Below are 17,691 nucleotides of genomic sequence, written 5' to 3' on the forward strand. Positions count from 1 at the left end.
CCATTCAGCAACAGAGTTCCCTGCCACAGACAGACAAACACACACACACACACACAAGCTCTAGACAATGAGATAAGGACAAGGATAATGAGTAGCTATCACATGAGGGTCAAACACCATGCTGGGTCAGACTGACGTGCAGTCTGATGCTTCCAAGTCCAAGTTCTAAGTTAGACAACAAAGATGTGGGGAGTGGGAAAGTCCAAAGACATGATCATAATGGATGTAAACAGCCTAGAGTCCTGAGTGAACTGTCTGGAGATATCTAAGAAAAGAAGCCAGGAGAGAGGAAGGGAACGGCTGGGCTGTACCTGAGATAGCAGGAAGGTAGAAAGTAGGACTAGAGGCCTGGCTTTTATATCAGGCTAAATCTTGGCTCTGCAGCTTACTGTGTGACCCCAGGCAAGGTGCTTAACTTTTTGTGCCAAGTTTCCCGGCTATAAAGGGAAGGTATGTGCACCACCTCCTAAGGTAGGGAGTAAATGGGTTAATTTGTGTAGACTGTCTATCTGACATGGTGTTTTTATGCTTACCACTGCCCGCATGCTACCAGCAGGTTACTGGGATATAAAAGGATGTGCATGTTAGCACCTTACCTGAAACTCCCTGCATGCCCTTAGAGAACATCCACTGTCTCCACTCACTCATGGAAAGTCCCTTACACAACAGCTATTCAGCACAGCTAGCAGCCTTTTGCCTGTTGTGTTTGAGCATTCCAACTTCTCGTAAAGGTACTAGAGGTGGGTACTGCCATTCCTGGGTCCAGGTCATTGCCACCCTGTCCACCCTCCAGTAGAGGTAGAATCTGTGTCCAGCCTGCCTCTGAGTGAGTAGTTCTTTTGGGGTGCCTGATTAGAGAGGGACCCCTCTACTCACAAGATACACACAGCCACATGGCTGTAGAGCCCAGACAGGACGTTCCTCATGATCAAATCAACTAGACCTAGGAAGAGAGTGAGCCCAAGCTAAGCTGCGGGATTTGACCCTGTTTGGATTTCAGTTCTTCTAGAGCTGGATGTCCGGGGTGTACAAGAAGCAGGACAAACATCTCTAGATACAGCATAGGACAGACACGGCAGATAGGAGTGAGGTGAGTGATCTGAGAGCTCAGGAGCTGGTAAGACTTCTCTGTCTTTCATTGTCTTTGTTCTAGCCCTACCTCTTCCCACCTTCACCTGGGTCCCTGCCTCTGCTGCTCAGGCTGCTCAGACATGTTGCTGCTACTTGCTAATAAGAGTCCTGCAACGGGGCTGGAGAGATGGCTCAGCAGTTAAGGGCACTGACTGCTCTTTCAGAGGTCTTGAGTTCAAGTCCCACATGGAGGCTCACAACCATCTGCAGTGGGATGCAATGCCCTCTTCTGGTGTGTCTGAAGGGAGCAACAGTGTACTCACACACATAAAACAAACATATAAATCTTAAAAAAAAAAAAAAAAAAAGAGTTCTGCAACAGCCTGGGACCCCTTTTCTTTATCACCAGTGTCCTCCACAACCCTAGCCTGGTATCTCCTGTGAGGAAATAACATGTTACTAGCGTCTTGGAAAAACTACCAGTTGCCCCTTCTAAAGTTCATGGGCTGTAGCCAGGAACACAGGGAAGTCAGCAACCGGTAAGTGTAACCACTGGTAAGTGGGTCCCTCTGGGCTGTGGCTATGCACAAATGTGAAGGAAGGCTCACACAAGTACAATGACACACCTTGATAGCTTCCTTTATCTCATAGACATCAAACAGGACCGGGGTCTTCATCAGGGCCAGGATAGCCTTCTCAAAGTTTCCCGACAGTTCTGATTTTAGGTCTTTGATCAAATCCTGAGTGGATAAACAGATGAGAGCTCGTTTTAAAGATGAAGAGGGGGCTGGCGGTATCAAGACCAGCCATGGGGAGAAGCCTGAGCTAGAGCAGGAAACATGTGGGATTTATGTACACTATACCTAAGATTCAAAACCCTGGAGACTCAAAATATAGTCCCCTTAAGCCCCCCCCCCCCAGCACTCACACTGACTAAACCTCCCAGGATGCCCCGAAAGCAGAGGACACGGGAGAGTGAGGCCAGGTAGGGAAGAAGTGATGTATCCACAGGTTCATCTTGGCAGGGCCAATGACAGGATGTGAACCAACCCTAACCAAGCTCATTGTCTATCCTGGAGATCCAGCCTTAAGAGGCCCCGGTTTACAGAAACACAGAGTCAGTGGTCTTCCTGTCTCCCCTCTGCACCTCACCTTGCCATAGGCTGTCTTGAAGGACAGGAGGATCTGCTGCCGCTGTTTGTTGGACCGGCTCCCTAGGCAGTCGATGATGGCCTGTTCATCTGTTCCTAGGAAAGAGGAAGGAGAAGGCACTCTGTGGGTTACGAGGATGTTCTGTGGCCATGGACTCTCCCGGCCTAGGGCCTCCCATTTATTCTCTCTGGCATCTAATACAGCTCCTCCTCCATCTCCCAGGGGCCAGGCTTGCCTGCCCCTCCTACACAGTGACCTGCACAGGGAACTAGGGGTAAGGGTGGGTTTGGAGTCAGTCTGGTCTCTTACCAAAGCCCTTCATAGCCTTCCGCAAGACCTCAGCATCTCGCAAGGGGTCAAATCCAGAAGCATCAGTGATGGTACCCCGGTTTCCAAACTACTCAGACAAATAGCCACATGTAAGATGACCCCCCCCCATGCTGCCCCAAGGATTAAGACTGTTCTGCCTCCTCCTAGCCCCCAAGTACCCCCCTCTCTAAGAGTTGAGGTAGCTAAAAGCACTACACACAAATAGCCCCAAGGCTCATGTGTTAATGGTGGTGTGTTTAGAAAGTAGCCCCTGGAAGGATATTAGATCATTAGAGGTAGGACGGGTCCTTGAAGAGGATATTGGGGCCCATATCCCTCCCATTATTTGCTTCCTGTCTGCTATTAGGTAGACATCTTTGGTTCACCAAGTGCTCCCTGATAACGTTCTGCCCCAACACAGGCCCAGTCACAAGGCCAACCCATCAATGGAAACCATGAGCCCTAATCAACCTTCCTCCTCCTCCTTTTAAGGTGTGCTCCACTCAGGTGTAGGCTTATTGTAGCCTAGTGGGTGACCTTTCTAGCAGCTAGTGTGTTGGTTTTCAAGGCAATAAGGGGCATGCTCAGAGAAGAGGTGGGCAGCGCTGCAGCAGGACGAAAGCAAGGAGATGATGGACCCTCCTAAATAGCCTTTAAAATAGCCAGCCAGTGCATACCACTAACCCCGTGCTTGGCCGGTTTGGCCATGTAACCATGACAATGAATCTAGGCATTGCAAACATGAACTGAACTCCAGAATGAGCCAAAATGAACCTTAGAGGAGCTGCCAATCTTCCCTACCCAGAGAGGATTCTGATGAGAGGAGCCCTTCATGTTTGTCTAGGAAGGCACATTAGGGGCCTACTGGACATGAGGCTACATAGCTGGAGGCCTTGGGAGTAATTTCATGTGAAGAGCAACCACCAGGGCAGTGCTTCCAGATCTTAAGGAGTAAGGGCCTTAGTTGGGGCACACAAGAGTAATCAGAGCTTTTTTGTATGTTGTAGCTGGAGGTCTGAGCCTTCCTTGTTCCTTCAATTCCCCAAGGCTTTGTTGGCTGGGCCAGAGACCTGTCTTTCAACTTAGTTTGGACTAGCACTCACCTGGGATGGAGGCACAGCAGGGGTGATGGTACTGGATCCCGAGTATCCTGGGTAACTTGGCACTGGCTGCTGCCCAGGGGGTGGCATTGGTGACTGCCCAGGATAGGTCATTGGAGGCTGTCCGGGATAGGCCCCTGGGGGCTGCTGCCCAGGGGGTGGCATAGGTTGGCCTGGCATAGGGGCCCCTGGGTATGCTGGATATGAGGGCATTCCAGGAGGTGGGTTTCCTCCTGGGGGTGGATACATTCCATAAGGAGGGACAGGCTGTTGGGCAGGAGGGGGCTGCCCAAAGCCACCAGGGGGGACTGGAGGATAGCCACCCCCAGGAGCCCCAGGATACAGATTTGGCACGTTGGCTCCTCCAAATGTCCCAGACATGTTGGCTGCCTGCCAAATACACAAAAGAAGAGCCTGAGACACACAGGCCCAGAAAAACCAGCACCCTGTCTACCCTCCCCTGTACTATGTATACCCACCACAATGCTAGGCTCAGGATTGCCTCCACCCCACTATGGATGGAACAAGAAGGACAATCTGGCCATAGATGATGGTACTCTTGTATTATCAGTATCTCAGTGTGAGCGGGCAGCTGGGCTCTGACGTGGGCTCTTTATGCAAACCAGAACCTCCATTTGTCCCTTCTGCAAGAAGCATGGAAACCTGAGAGGAGGCTACTTCTTCCAACCAAGACCTACTGACTAGGTAGAGCTAACCACTCAAAGACCCAGAAACACGGGGGTTCCTTCTGCAGGCACGAGGTGGCCCTGTCACACCAGTCTGCTAACAGTCAGTAGAGAGGGAGGTGAGGCCCGGCTAGGTTTGCACATGCCCAGAACAAAAGCCTGAATCCTCACCTCAGTCTCTTATGCCCAATGAGAAATGGGTCCCAATATCTTCATCCCTCACCTCTTCCCTCACTTCCCCTCTTCAACCACCAAGCCCTCCTCACCGTGCCCAAGGTCATCAGAAGGGCACCTTAAGAACTTGCTGTCCCTAGAAATTTGCATAGCATTTTTCTCTACCCTGTCAGATCTTTGTTTGGAATCTCCTCTTCCTCCTCCTCCTCCTCTTCTTCTTAGACTGTTAACAGGGTTTCTCTGTGTAGCCCTGGCTGTTCTGGAACTTGCTCTGTAGACCAGGTTGCCCTTGAACTCCCAAGTGCTAGGATTAAAGGTGTGTACCACTACCACCTGGCTCAGGTCCCTTTCTAATCCCACTTTAAGGTTCTCAGTCTGCCCCACCAGCACCTCTGAGCCTTTCCTGTATTATTACTATTTCATCTGTCCCTTCCGTCCTGTGCTGGGGCTTGAGTTTATGGCCTCACACATTCTAGGTAAGCACTCTTCTACTGACCACTATATCCCCATTCTCTTTTTTTCTTTTGAGACAATGTCTAAGTTGCCCAGGCAGGCCCTGAACCCACTTTGTAGCTCCAACATGTCACAAACCTGGAATCCTCCTGCTTCAGCTTTCCAAGAAGCTATGGTCAGAGACCCATGCCACCAGCCAGCAAGCCCAATGGTTTGCCAGTTTGCTTCCCTAACCCTGGGATTTCAGGGACCACACCTGTCTTTGTACACGTGGGTTCTGGGAACTGCACTCACATAATCCCAGCGCCCAGAACTGGGTCATGGCATAAATCTGGGTACCTACTAGTTGCAGGGTTCCCCCAAATGCACATTTGTTTTCAGATTATAAGATAACGTCCTTTGAAAAGCACAACAACAAATAAAAACAAGTGTATCCTAACCTATTTGTACGAACCAGAACAGCTTTGTATGTGCTCACCCCAACAGCTCTCCACACATACGCTCACCTCCCTGCAGGCTTCCTGCTCTGCTCATAAGAAATTCTCAATAAACTTCCTGCAGGCACCAGCCTAACCCAATCCCTTTGGGCTACAAGGACCCGATAGACCATCAGCACCAAGAATCTCTTCCCCTAATATAGATGGGGAAAGGAGGGTTCTAGAGCGGGTGGGTGCTAAGTAGATGACCTTCATGTTCTAAGTTGCTGCTCCGTATCCTATGCTCACAGAACCAGGCATGAAGTCTTGCTGGGGACTTGGAGTAAGCAGCCTTGATCCCGATAGCCCTATAGCTACTATCCCAGGGGTGCCTTGGCAGGGGCCTGACTCACCATGCCGGAGAGGTAGTCCTGGTTGAACTGCCCTGCATAGTTGGCCACGTTATCCAGCCCGATAGGGGGCATGCTGGGGGGAGGGTAGGCAGCACCTCCCCAGGGACCACCACCTGAAAGCAACACCAAGCCATTAGCTCTGTATTCCTGGTCCAGTGACTGCAGGAAAGAGGGCTGCAGAGGGGCCCTGGGATAACCAAACACAGCACCAAGCAAATGTTATAAAGACCCAGAAAGACTTGAATAAGAGAGTCAGAGAAAGCAGCGGAGGCTTTCCCTTATTCCCGAGAAGAAGGCAGCTTCAGGCCCTGTTGGGATTAGGCATGCTCTGTCCTCACAAACCCAGCATCACAGGGTGAGAGGACACATCCGTCCTCAGGCACTGTGCTGAACTGAGCATGTGAGGGAAATAGAGCTGTGTCAGAGGACAGGGACACTGTAAAGGAGATCACATGGCTGGCTGCGTGTCCTGGGGCAAGGCTCTTAGCTACTCGCATTCATGTCTGCAGAAGTGTGACCTCAAGCTGCCGAGGTGAGGGCTGAGGAGCGGACACATGATGTCACAGATGGCAGAGTTTCTGCTGGAGAGGGGCTGAGGTCACAAATCAGAGAAAGGTCCAGCTTGGCTCAATGTGCCCTGGGACACTGGCTAAGATACTTCTCTGTTCTGTTTGCTCATTTCTGCTGGATTCCCTCAATGGTAACTATCCTTGCAGCAGCCCTTGTCTTCTTACTCAGAAGCCCTCACAGTTCCCTCACTACTGTGGAAGCCAAATGTTCAGGAAGCATTTCTGGGCAGGGCAGCTGAGTCTTCAGAAGGAAAATAAGCTGAGCCACTGCCCCAGTTGGGTGGTCTCACCCCATCACTAGGGTATCCTGGAAGCCACAGGGAAGGGTATACAGAAAAGGACAGTGACCCTTGGTCTTGGCCTCAGTGGGGGAGACTCTGATACGGCAAAATCCAAAATCATACTCCTTGAAATGGGGTAGGTGTGCTAGTAGTAACACTTTGGAGGAAACTCCTATAGGTTGTCACTCCCTGTCTCTCCCCTGGGGACAGCCAGGAAAGGGAAAGAACTTGAAGCCATTTTGCCAAAGAGAAAGAGTCTCAGAGTATAGCAGGCCTTTGCCCACTGTGAGCTAATAAAGGCCCTCCCAGAGTCAGCCAAATCCAGGCCTCTCCAGCCCCCAGTTCTTTTTGTCCAAAGGGTCCCCCTGGGTCCTCTTACCTGGTGCACCTGGAGGGTAGCCACCAGCAGGTGGTGGGTATCCTGGGTAGCTCATGGGTAGAGCTGGAAAAGAAGAGAGAGTGCATTCAGATTCTTTTGAGGGAGCTCCCGATCAGGCCCGCTGAGATTTGCTTCTTGGGAACTGAGTCCAGGCCCCTAGAGAAGGGATCAGCTTCCCATGCCTTAGCCCACACCTCCCTGCTGGGCCTCTAGGTAGGTCAGGCCCGCCCCAAGGCTACAGGGGGGTGCCACACCACAAGCCAGCTGCTCCCCCAGGCCTGGTTTCTGTCTCCACCAACAAGAGTACAGAGCATCTGGGGCCTGTTCTCTGACATCATATTCTAGGTTGAGCATTGCCCAAGACTCAGAGTCTACTTGTCCTTATCACGATCCTTCCCAGGACAATGTAGGACCCTATTTCCCTGCATCCCATCTACAATCCTCAAGCTCTCCAGAGCGCCATCCCACTCCCCCTTGGGTCAGACCCAAGCTGCAAGCTTAGACTGGCTGTCACAGTCTTAAATGGCAGGTCTGTGTCTCTCCTGGGCACTCCACTAACATAAAATAACACGACTATTGTGGGAGTCATCATTCTTGGAAACAAAAGATGCCCTCAGAAGGGCCTGGCTGCTACAGAGCCCTGAATCAGGGCAGGTACCAAAGCCCCAAGAAAGTGAGAGTTACGTCGAAACGAGGCTGTAAAGGAGAGAACGAGGAAGGAAGCCGATAGGACACCTGCTCTCACTGTCCTCTGTACACAAGTCTCCAGCAACGTCCCATGTCAATTAAAATGCCCCAGAAGGACAAAGATCAGCTGCAGCCCTCCAACCTGCCTGCTCTCGGCACATAACAGCTGCCGCCGCCGCCTCTGCATAAGCAGGAAGGTCCAGGCCAAGGCCATGATGAGAAATGCATGGTCTCAACAGTCATGCCCACAGGTTCCAGGACAGCCACTCTGTTTTATACACGGGCATTATGTATGCCAGGGGACTGTTAAAACATCAAGGGCTCCACCTTCGGGTCCTATTCTGAACACGTCCCCAGGTGGTGTACTGGCTGTGGGGGTCCCCATTTCAGTCACTACTGTCTAGATATGTCCATATCAATATTCTAGTTGCCTGTCCTGTCTACCCTGAAGAACTAAGAATGCTGTCCTTAGGAAGCTGCAGAATTTCCTTAAGGTATCACTGGTCCCACAAAGTGGACCTGACTTCCACCCACTTTCTCACCCCCATGTCTAAAGAGGACAGTGGGCAATACAATAGGAAATAGCCTTGGGGTGAGATTTGGTAGTTTACAGACCCTTGCCCTTTACACAGCTGTCTTCCAGAACTCCTATGCATGTGTAGGTCCTAACATGTATGTCCACCCATGACTGCCTGTAACTCCAGCTCCAGGGGGATCCTGAGACCTTTTGGCATCCATGGACACCTGTGCATGTACACACACAAACACACAAACACACAAATAAAAGTACATCTTTTTTTTGTTTTTGCTTTTAAAGAAAGAAGGCAGAAACATACAAACTAAGAGGTGTGATGTGTGCACACGCACAGACCGCCCTTGGCACCGTACACAGTTACTGACTGGATAACACCAGCTGCCTCTGGAAGGAAAGCAGGCTGGAGGTGAAGTTTGAGTTTCGTGCTCAGACAGGACGAGTTCGTGATGGCCTAGTAAAAGCAGCTTTAAGAAAAGATCCAATTCAGACAGGCACTGGTAACCACACATGAAGCCACCCCCTTTCCATCCCACACAGCCTTGGTGTACCTTCCAAAATAAAAATAACACACACAGGGTTCATTCAGCTCAGAGAGCCGGGCCACCAGAGGATAGTCCTCTTCCCTAGGAGAGCTGTGGTGGAGTTTCCTGGCTAAAGTAGCACGCAGCTCCTGGAAAGAGAGCCCTCTGTACTGGCTGGTTTTGTGTCAACTTGACACAGGCTGGAGTTAATCACAGAGAAAAGAGCCTCAGCTGAGGAAATGCCTCCATGGGATCCAGCTGTAAGGCATTTTCTCAACTAGTGATCAAGGGAGAAGAGCCCAGCTTATTGTAGGTTGTACCATCCCTGGGTGCTATAAGAAAGCAAGCTATAAAGTAACATCCCTCCATGGCCTCTGTATCAGCTCCTGCTTCCTGACCTGCTTGACTTCCTTTGGTGATAAACAAAAAAAACCCTTTCCTCCCACTTGCTTCTTGGTCCTGATGTTTTGTGCAGGAATAGAAACCCTGACTAGGACACCTTCCCAAGGCTATTCCAATGCAGACTCCGGCTGCGGTGACCTTGGGTCCTTCCTCCCACTAGACTCAGCTTCCAGTCCAACCCTCTCATTCATTTTCACACTAATTTCCACCTAGAATTGTTGGGAGTCTGTTCCCTCTTTTCTTTCCCTCTTGAGGCCTGTCAGGACCCAAAGCACAGGCTAGCCCAGCAATCACAGGGCAGGATGGTCACTTCCCTCCTCCCTCAAATGGAGCTTCCTGTTCCACTGCATGGGAACTTGGTTTCCTGAGAGATAGAATCATTATATGGCCTCCTGTGAAATATCTCTTGTGGGTGGTTCTGCCCAGTTTTCCATTTCTCCTCAGTCTCTGACTATGGTAACTCACTGGGACCATCTTAGCTCTCTCAGCTGCTCCATAACCATCAATTTGATGTGCACGGGATCATGTTCTTCCAAGTAACTGATATGATTCGGAAGTGTCCCCTTCATGATTTGAACACTTGTTCTCAAAACAGGGTGATATCTTAGAAGGCTGTAGACTCAGGAGGTGGTCTGAAGATGGTAAGCAAATAGGGGTGGCCCTTAGCTTAGCTCCATGAAGATTCCTGCCCTGCTTTTTCCACTTCCTAGTCCATAGGGATGTGAAGAGCCTCAGCATCCTCTGCCAACACTGCCTTCTCCACCAGGACAGCCTACACATGCCCTCTCTTAAATTCTGTCAATACTGTACTCACTGGGACCCAGAAGTAATTAACCCACGTGTGCAATACCCTGCAGCTAACTGCCTACAACTCCCAAGGCAAGAATCACCAGCTGAGCAATAAGACCTACTGACTCTTGTCGGCTCCCAAGGGGACTGAACAAGAACATCTAGGGACCTTCCCAGTACATGGGTGAGAGATACTTCCCATGGCTAACGTGATTCAGACAGCTAGGCATATCCTGTCCTAAATGCCTCCTTCTGGCACTCAAATATGGAACCTCAAGGAGAGTCCACCTACATAGACAGACATCTGTCTGCTCGAATTCTGATAACCCTACCTCTAGAGAATGTCTAGCTTCTGGCTTTGACTCTCTTAGGAACACTACAATGCAAACATCACCCTTCATTCCTCACTGGGACCATGGAAATTCAACTGTACAGATCCAAACAGCTGCGGCCCTCTCCAGCTAACTACATGTGTCTCAGGGTTTCTATTGATGTAACAAAACAAGACCAAAGCAACTTGGGGAGCAAAGGAGTTTATTTCAGCTAACACTTCCTTCTGTATCACTGTTCAAAGGAAGTCAGGACAGGAACTCAAGCAGGACAGGAGCTGATGCAGAGGCTGTGGTGGGGGTGCTGCTCACTGCCTTGGTTCTCATGGCTTGCTCAACCTGCTTTCTTAGAGAACCCAGGACCACAAGCCCAGGGATGGCACCACCCACAATGGTCTGAGCCCTCCTGAGTTAGTCACTGATAAGAAAATGTCCCACAGGCTTGCCTACAGCCCAGTCTTACGGAGGCATTTTCTCAATTGAGGTTCCCTCCTCTCTGGTGATTCTAGCTTGTGTCAAACTGAAGTAAAACTAGCCAGGACAAGGTGCTTCCATAAAAGTCCCTTGTGGAGAACGTTAAAACCCAGACTGCTGGGCCTAGATAGTGTGGGGCTGCTCCTCCATACAAGAGCACCACAAGGAGACCTTGCATCCGGTTATAAACCTCGGGGCATCCAGTTAATACAGAACCCAACTGGAGGGCTTTTGAAGTATGAAAGGGCTTGTGTTGTCAGGGGCTTTGGGGAGTCTCTTGGGTTCAATAATAAAGACACAGGACATCTGTATAGTATTAAGACTGTTAGCCTGTTTGATGGGGCAGTCTCTTCAGGGTCCCTAGAAATGGGAGGGTGTGAACAGGCTAATTTTACTGCAGGCTGGAGGCCCGTCTCCATCTCTTCCTACTAGGGTGAGAAGCACAAGGCTTTCAACGGGGAGGGAGAAATGGCTGAGTCTGGGGAGAGGAATTCTATCATGGAAGCTTTTTGTTCTATCTATCTCTAGATTTCCGCCTATGTGTTAGGGACCCTTGAAATATAAGGTTCACAGGCTTTAGGGAACAAGCCTGTTGGGTAACTTACCCGACACATTGTATCAACTGGCTATGAAAGTTTGTGACCCTGTATTCTCAATTGTATCTGCACTAAACACTTGGGGGGGGGGGGCGGTAGACAGAGTTTCTCAATGTAGCCCTGGGTGTCCCAGACCTCTGACCACAGTAGACCAGGTTAACCTCTGTCACCCAACTGCTGGGAGTGAAGGGGTGTGGCACCCCACCCCACCCAGCCTCGTTCCACTTTTCTTAATTGTTAATTGCTTAATTGTGAAGAGGGCAAGCCTGGTGCCAGCAGGGTATGGAAATGTTGGTCACTTCCTCACCTGCAGAGGATCCTCAACTGCAGAGGATTCTCTGCAATTATCACGTTAATAAACAAGCCGCCATTCCCTCCGCCCACTGGCTCAGAGTGAGTAAACTATAAAGAACCTCTCCCACTAAGTTGATAATTTTCGTTTGCTTGTTTTGTTGTTGTTTTTAGTTTTTGGACGAGAAAGGATTGTGGCCTTTGATAACTGAAGAGTCTGCAGCTGGCTCTAGGGAAAAACAACTTGGCCTTTCTGCACGGGAACGAAGCTGGGAGGAGCTAGATGGGTAGCTGAGGCCCCAGGTCTGAAGTACAGGTCTAAAAAGAGCCTCACAGAGAAAGCATGCCCCTCACCTGGCTAACGCTCTGAAGAACCACTCCCTGGCCAAAGCCCCTTGGCATTCAAGCAGGCCAATCAGGCCTTCTGTTCTGCAGAAGAGTTTACTGCTCAGCTTCCCCAGGCTGTGGGCTATAAAGAGTAGCTTGCTCTCACCCAACACAAACAGTTCAAACCACACAGCACTGATAACCCTTGCTGACATATTTTACCCCCTAGGTAAATGAAAGAAAGCCAGACGTGGTGATGTACCCTGTAATTTCAACTGCTCAGGAAGCTGAGGCAGGAGGATGGAACCCTTATGGCCAGGAACTTGAGACCAGCCTATGCAAAATAAGAAGAGCTTGTTTCAAAATAAACAAAAAACTCCCACAAAACTATGGTGGCTGAATGCATTCCAGATAGAGCTGATGGAGTGAAAAAGAGGAAAGAGACTGGAGAAGGCTGCTCACCAGAGAGTACTCAGAGGACAACAGACTGCAAAGCCATTAGGATGTGTCCAGGACAGAGACCCAGCAAATACTGGGAGTGCAGAAAACTGTGGGGTACCTGCTGCTGTAGAAAATGCTGAATAGCACACCTTTGGAAGGATTTTTTTATATATATATATATAAAACTAACAACCAGCATGATCTTGGTGTTGGGCCAAGTGAGATAAAAACTTCCAGGATGTCTGTGTGAACCAGCCTTCTGTCACTGTAACAAAACGCCAGGAGATAATAAACTTAGAATGAAGAAAGGTTCATTTTAAGACATAGTTTCAGAAGTTTCAATACAGGGGTGGAGAGGGAGAGAAGGAAGGATTAGAATCCTAATATTCTCCTCAAGGGTGCAGCCCCTCAGCATAGACACACACTCCACTTCCTACAAACAAGCCTTTGGGGCAGATGAATGGATAAACCACAGTCCCATCTCTAAAAAACTAAGTATTATTTGACACTAAACTGACAATGAGCCAGGCTGCAGTTACAGCTCAGCCAGTCCTGAGCTTGCTTCTACTGCCTCCGTGAGGCCCTGGGCTTAATCCCCAGCCCGGTATAAACTGGGCTGATGCACACCAGTAATCCCACCACTTGGCAAAAGTAGGGATGTTGTGGGAGGAAAATCATGAGTTTAAGGCCAACCTGGGCTAAACAGGAAGAAGCTGTCTCAAAAAGACAAAATTCTGTAAATTTTATTTTAAAAACATAAGAGAATATAACCAGTCTATAGACACTCAAAGCAGACAGACAGAGGACACAATCCCCTCTCCGAGAGGCAACTACTAAGCCTTCAAACCTAAAATTTAATACACACATACATGTATGCATATATTTACAAAACATTTGCATATATGTATAGACATGTATAACCATATACATATGGTTCACTTGTTTGAAAACAAGTTTTTTCTTTTGTATTCTCTCTCTCTCTCTCTCTCTCTCTCTCTCTCTCTCTCTCTCACACACACACACACACACACACACACACACACACACACACACACACACACACACACACGGTGTTGCTATGCAGCCCTAACTGGGCCTCAAACTCTTTTTTTTTCCCCAGTCTTTTTTTATTGGTTATTTTATTTATTTACATTTCAAATGTTATTCCCCTTCCCAAAGCCTCAAACTCTTTTTCCCTTTCTTTTTTAATTATATGTGTATTTATTTATTTACTAATTTATGTATATATGTGTGTGTGTCTACCCTGGAACTTATTTAACTGTCCCCATCACTGGGTGGGGGTGGAAGCACCAGTCTGGAGATTTATCTAGCTCCCACTGCCCTTGGTTTTGTCACTAGAGCATATCAGATTACCAAGGAGCCAGGATGTGGTAGAATATAATCTGGTGTAGCAATGAGAAAAGCTGCCCTCTTCCCAAATAGGACTGAGTCCCCACACCGGTAACCACTGGGCTCATTTGTCTGAAGGCTCCAGGAGGCTCTGCCATCAGTGACCTGCTTTAAGACTCTCCCCAAGGATAGGAGAGATGGTTTTGAACTGGAGGTTCCTGAAACTTTTATTGTCTCAACCCACAGAACTTCCTTCCCACTGTGGATTCCAGCTAAGATCAAGGCTGTTGGCCTAGATGGAAGAGGGCAGCCAGACCCACCCAGTCCCTACCATACGCACAATCAGAGTCATCAGAGCTGGCCTGGCACACCAGATGAGCAGAGTGGCTTGCAGTTCCACCAAATGACTCATATGACTCTGATGAGCAATGATTCTCATGCAAGCTGTATATAAACAGAATGGGGCAACAGATGTCCAACCTTCAGCTTCCGCAAAGCATTGTTCTTCAAGGAGCTGAAGGGATCACTCAGTGGTGGCTCATCAGTTAAGAGCACTAACTGTTCTTCCAGAGGTCCTAGGTTCAATTCCCAGCATCGACATGGCAACTCACAACTGTCTGTAAGTAACTCCAGTTCCAGGGTTTCTGACACCGTCACACAGATAGACACAGGCAAAACACCAATGTACATAAGATAAATGATACATTAAAAGAACTAAAGAAAAAAAAAAACATTGCTTCAAGGCCAAGATCTTGATTCATCTAGACCAGCGGTTCTCAATCTGTGGGTCATGACCCCTTTGGGTTATTTCATAATAATGAAAATACATCCTGCATATCAGATGTTTAGATGTGTCTCAACCCACAGTTGGGTTCACTACGGTTCATAACAGTAGTGAAATTATAGTTATGAAGTAGCAACAAAAATGATTTTATGGTTGGGAGATCACTACAACATGAAGAAATTTATCAAAGGGTCATAGCATTAGGAAAGTTGAGAACCACTGCTCTAGACCCTAACCACTGAAAACCCCAGGCACTGTAAACTATTTTCTGGGTAATTTTCATGTCTCTATCAGCTTTTAAGTGTATGTATTTCTCTCTCTCTCTCTCTCTCTCTCTCTCTCTCTCTCTCTGTCTGTCTCTCTCTCTCTCTGTCTGTCTCTCTCTCAATCTACATGTTAACCCTGAGCTCCTGTGTCAGCCAACATACAGGACACAGGTGCTGGATCATCTTAGGGGAAGTGAGAACATGGAACACTTGAACGTCCCTGTCTAGGCAAGGGGACAAGAGGCCCAACCTACCAAGAACCTGGACCAGGGAGTCCTGAGCAAGCCTCAATGGTCCCCAGCCATCTGTGATGACTATCCCTCATGGGTCTGGTCTAATACAAAGGCCAGCAACCTTGTCCCCATGATCAACATAAACAGAGCTTGAGTAAAAAGAAAGCAGGCTTGGGACCAGGCCTTTGCCTTAGCTGGTTAGTAGCTGAGTGAGGTTGGCGATGTCACTTCATGTCATTAACTCTTAACCCTCACCTCTCACTTGGTCTGGCAACCATCTATACAGTAGCTCTAAACCTGTGGGTCACAACCACTGGAAAACACAGATTTCTGGTGGTCTTAGGAACCTTCAACCATACATTTCTTTTTGTTGCTACTTCATAATTGTAATTCTGCTCCTGAGCAGTGTCTTTGTTCCTTAGTCTTGACCCACAGGTGGAAAACTGCCGATTCACAGGAGCAAGTGATGTTTGGCGTGCACATAGTAGGTAAAGGTCAACACAATAGGCATCGAAATCCTAGCTCCTGGGAGAACACATATACCACTCTACAGAGCAGGACACCATCACCTCTGGGAGCAGCCACACACACAACCATAGGAAGCTAGAACACACGGGATCCAAGTCTTCTTCGCAGGAATCAGTCTGTCAAATTTCACTATTATCTCTACTCTTGGATGTCTACCATCCACTGTCCCCTACAATCCTAGTTAAGCCTAACCTAAACCCCAACAAAGCTGGGGTCACCAGGCAGAAGCACGCAGCACAATGTACACACAGTTCAGTGCTGTGTGCACTGTGGCCACCAACTCTAACAGCACCATACACACTATCAAGGTAGCCAGTGAGAGAACAGAGAGACATCTAAAAATCTTATAAAATGGAACATACGGTTATGTGTTCTATCTGATGTCTCCCAGCTCGTGAAAGCTCAGAAAAGTCCTGTCACGAAGCCACTGCTTAACTCTATCCTCAACTTGCCTTTACTTAGTAGGCCAAGCTAATCGTCACCATTTATCAACAACAACCCTAACACAAACCTAAACCAACAGCCTTTGAACAGCATGAGACATGGGGTAGGTACAACCAGTGAATGGCAGGGGCGGGACTCAAACCCTGGCCTTCTGGCTTTGAATCCCAGGACTTTACCACTACACCATACTTGTAGGCAGAACCTACTGATTCTGGGAACAGTATCTCAGACTGAGCTTCAGGCTCCTATGACAGAAGAGCACAGAGTTAGGAATGGAATACACCTGGTTTCTACACCCAGCGATTACCAAGCAAGCTCCTTCTTCCTTTTTTGTTTTGGTTTGTAGTTTTGCTTTTTGTTTTTAATATGAGTGCACTGTAGCTGTCTTCAGACACACCAGAAAAGGGAATCAGATCTCATTAGAAATTGTTGTGAGCCACCATATAGTTGCTGGGAATTGAACTCAGAACCTCTGGAAGAGCAATCGGGGCTCTTAACCACTGAGCCATCTCTCCAGCCCCTTCCTTTGTTTTTTGTTTGTCTGTTGTGTTTTGCCAAGACAGGGTTTCTCTGTGCAGCCCTAGCTGTCCTGAAACTGACTTTGTAGCCCAGGCTAGCCTCAAATTCAGAGATCCACCTGCCTCTGCCTCCCAAATGCTGGGACTACAGATGTGCGCCTCCACATCCAGCTGAGCCCCATGTTCTTACGGCAATGTAGGACAATAAGCTGAACACAAACTCTGAAGGCAGACTGCTCCGGTCCAACTCCAAGCTGGGTTTGTTCTCACTAGCTGGTCGGTCCTGGGCAGGTTATTTAACCTTTCCGTGCCTCAGTTTCCTACCTCCATTAAACACGAATAGCAGCAGTCTCCTACCAAGTATGTTCTCATTCTATCCCTTTACCTTCCATCCGTCGGGTTGTCCCAGAGGGCGCCGGGACATTTGGTAAGTGAGAACTGTGGGGGTTGGGAGAACGAGTCAAAGAATGACTTGGCAGGGCAAAGGGGTGGGGGTGAGGTTGGGATAGTTTGAAAGAAAGACTAGCAAGGACAGTGCTACCACATGGGTCTAGAAAGGCTCCCAAAGGCCCATGCGTTGGAGGCTGAGTCCCAAGCCCCTCGGCATCACTGGTAGGCAGTGGAACCGTTTTGGGGATGGAAGTTTGCTGGCAGGTCCTAGGCCACTGGATAAAAGTCCAAGAAGGAGACACTAGCATGTGAGCCTTTCCTCTTTGCATCTTGGCTGCCATAGGATAAGCATGCTGCAACCACACACCGCAGTGCACTGTGATGAGCAACCTAACCACAAGCAGAAAGCAGCAGCCCAGGCAGGAACCTCTGAAGCCATCCTTCCGGTCTTTTTAACTGATTGCCTCAGGCAACAGCAGAATGCACCTGTCTCCCAGATGAACCCCATTATAACTCTGAGCCCCAGTGAGAAGCAATTAGCCAGTGGGGCACTGCGGTGGCTGGGTCACAACAATAGAGCTCTCATAGACATAAAGAGACTACTGTGTGAGTACATGATGAGAAGAGACCACAAAGCCAGAACCGGTCCCTTAGCAGATACTTGATGTGAGCTTTCCAGCTTCTAGAACTGTGATACACATCTGCTGTCTAAGCCTCTCTCACAGCGTTCCATGACGGCAGTCCAGTCTGAGGCAGTCCTAAAGAAACACATGCAAGGCTGGA

The 17,691-nt window shown here is 48.8% G+C and overlaps 1 protein-coding gene across 2 annotated transcripts in view; it reads right to left on the bottom strand.

The window, feature by feature from the left end:
- Positions 1-17,691, bottom strand: part of ANXA11 (annexin A11) — a 42,680-nt gene that overhangs the window by 8,448 nt on the left and 16,541 nt on the right. For both annotated transcript variants that reach the window (XM_080926573.1, XM_080926572.1), the window contains exons 2-7: positions 7,004-7,066; positions 5,775-5,887; positions 3,636-4,022; positions 2,533-2,620; positions 2,224-2,318; positions 1,698-1,811 (exon numbers count right to left, since the gene is read on the bottom strand). In XM_080926573.1, coding sequence (XP_080782699.1) covers positions 1,698-1,811; positions 2,224-2,318; positions 2,533-2,620; positions 3,636-4,022; positions 5,775-5,887; positions 7,004-7,058 — 852 coding nt within the window. In that variant the 5' untranslated portion in view covers positions 7,059-7,066. The remainder of the gene's footprint in view (positions 1-1,697; positions 1,812-2,223; positions 2,319-2,532; positions 2,621-3,635; positions 4,023-5,774; positions 5,888-7,003; positions 7,067-17,691) is intronic.

This window comes from Micromys minutus (assembly GCF_963924665.1).
Source record: "Micromys minutus genome assembly, chromosome: 12".
In the NCBI taxonomy this organism is placed as follows: domain Eukaryota; kingdom Metazoa; phylum Chordata; class Mammalia; order Rodentia; family Muridae; genus Micromys; species Micromys minutus.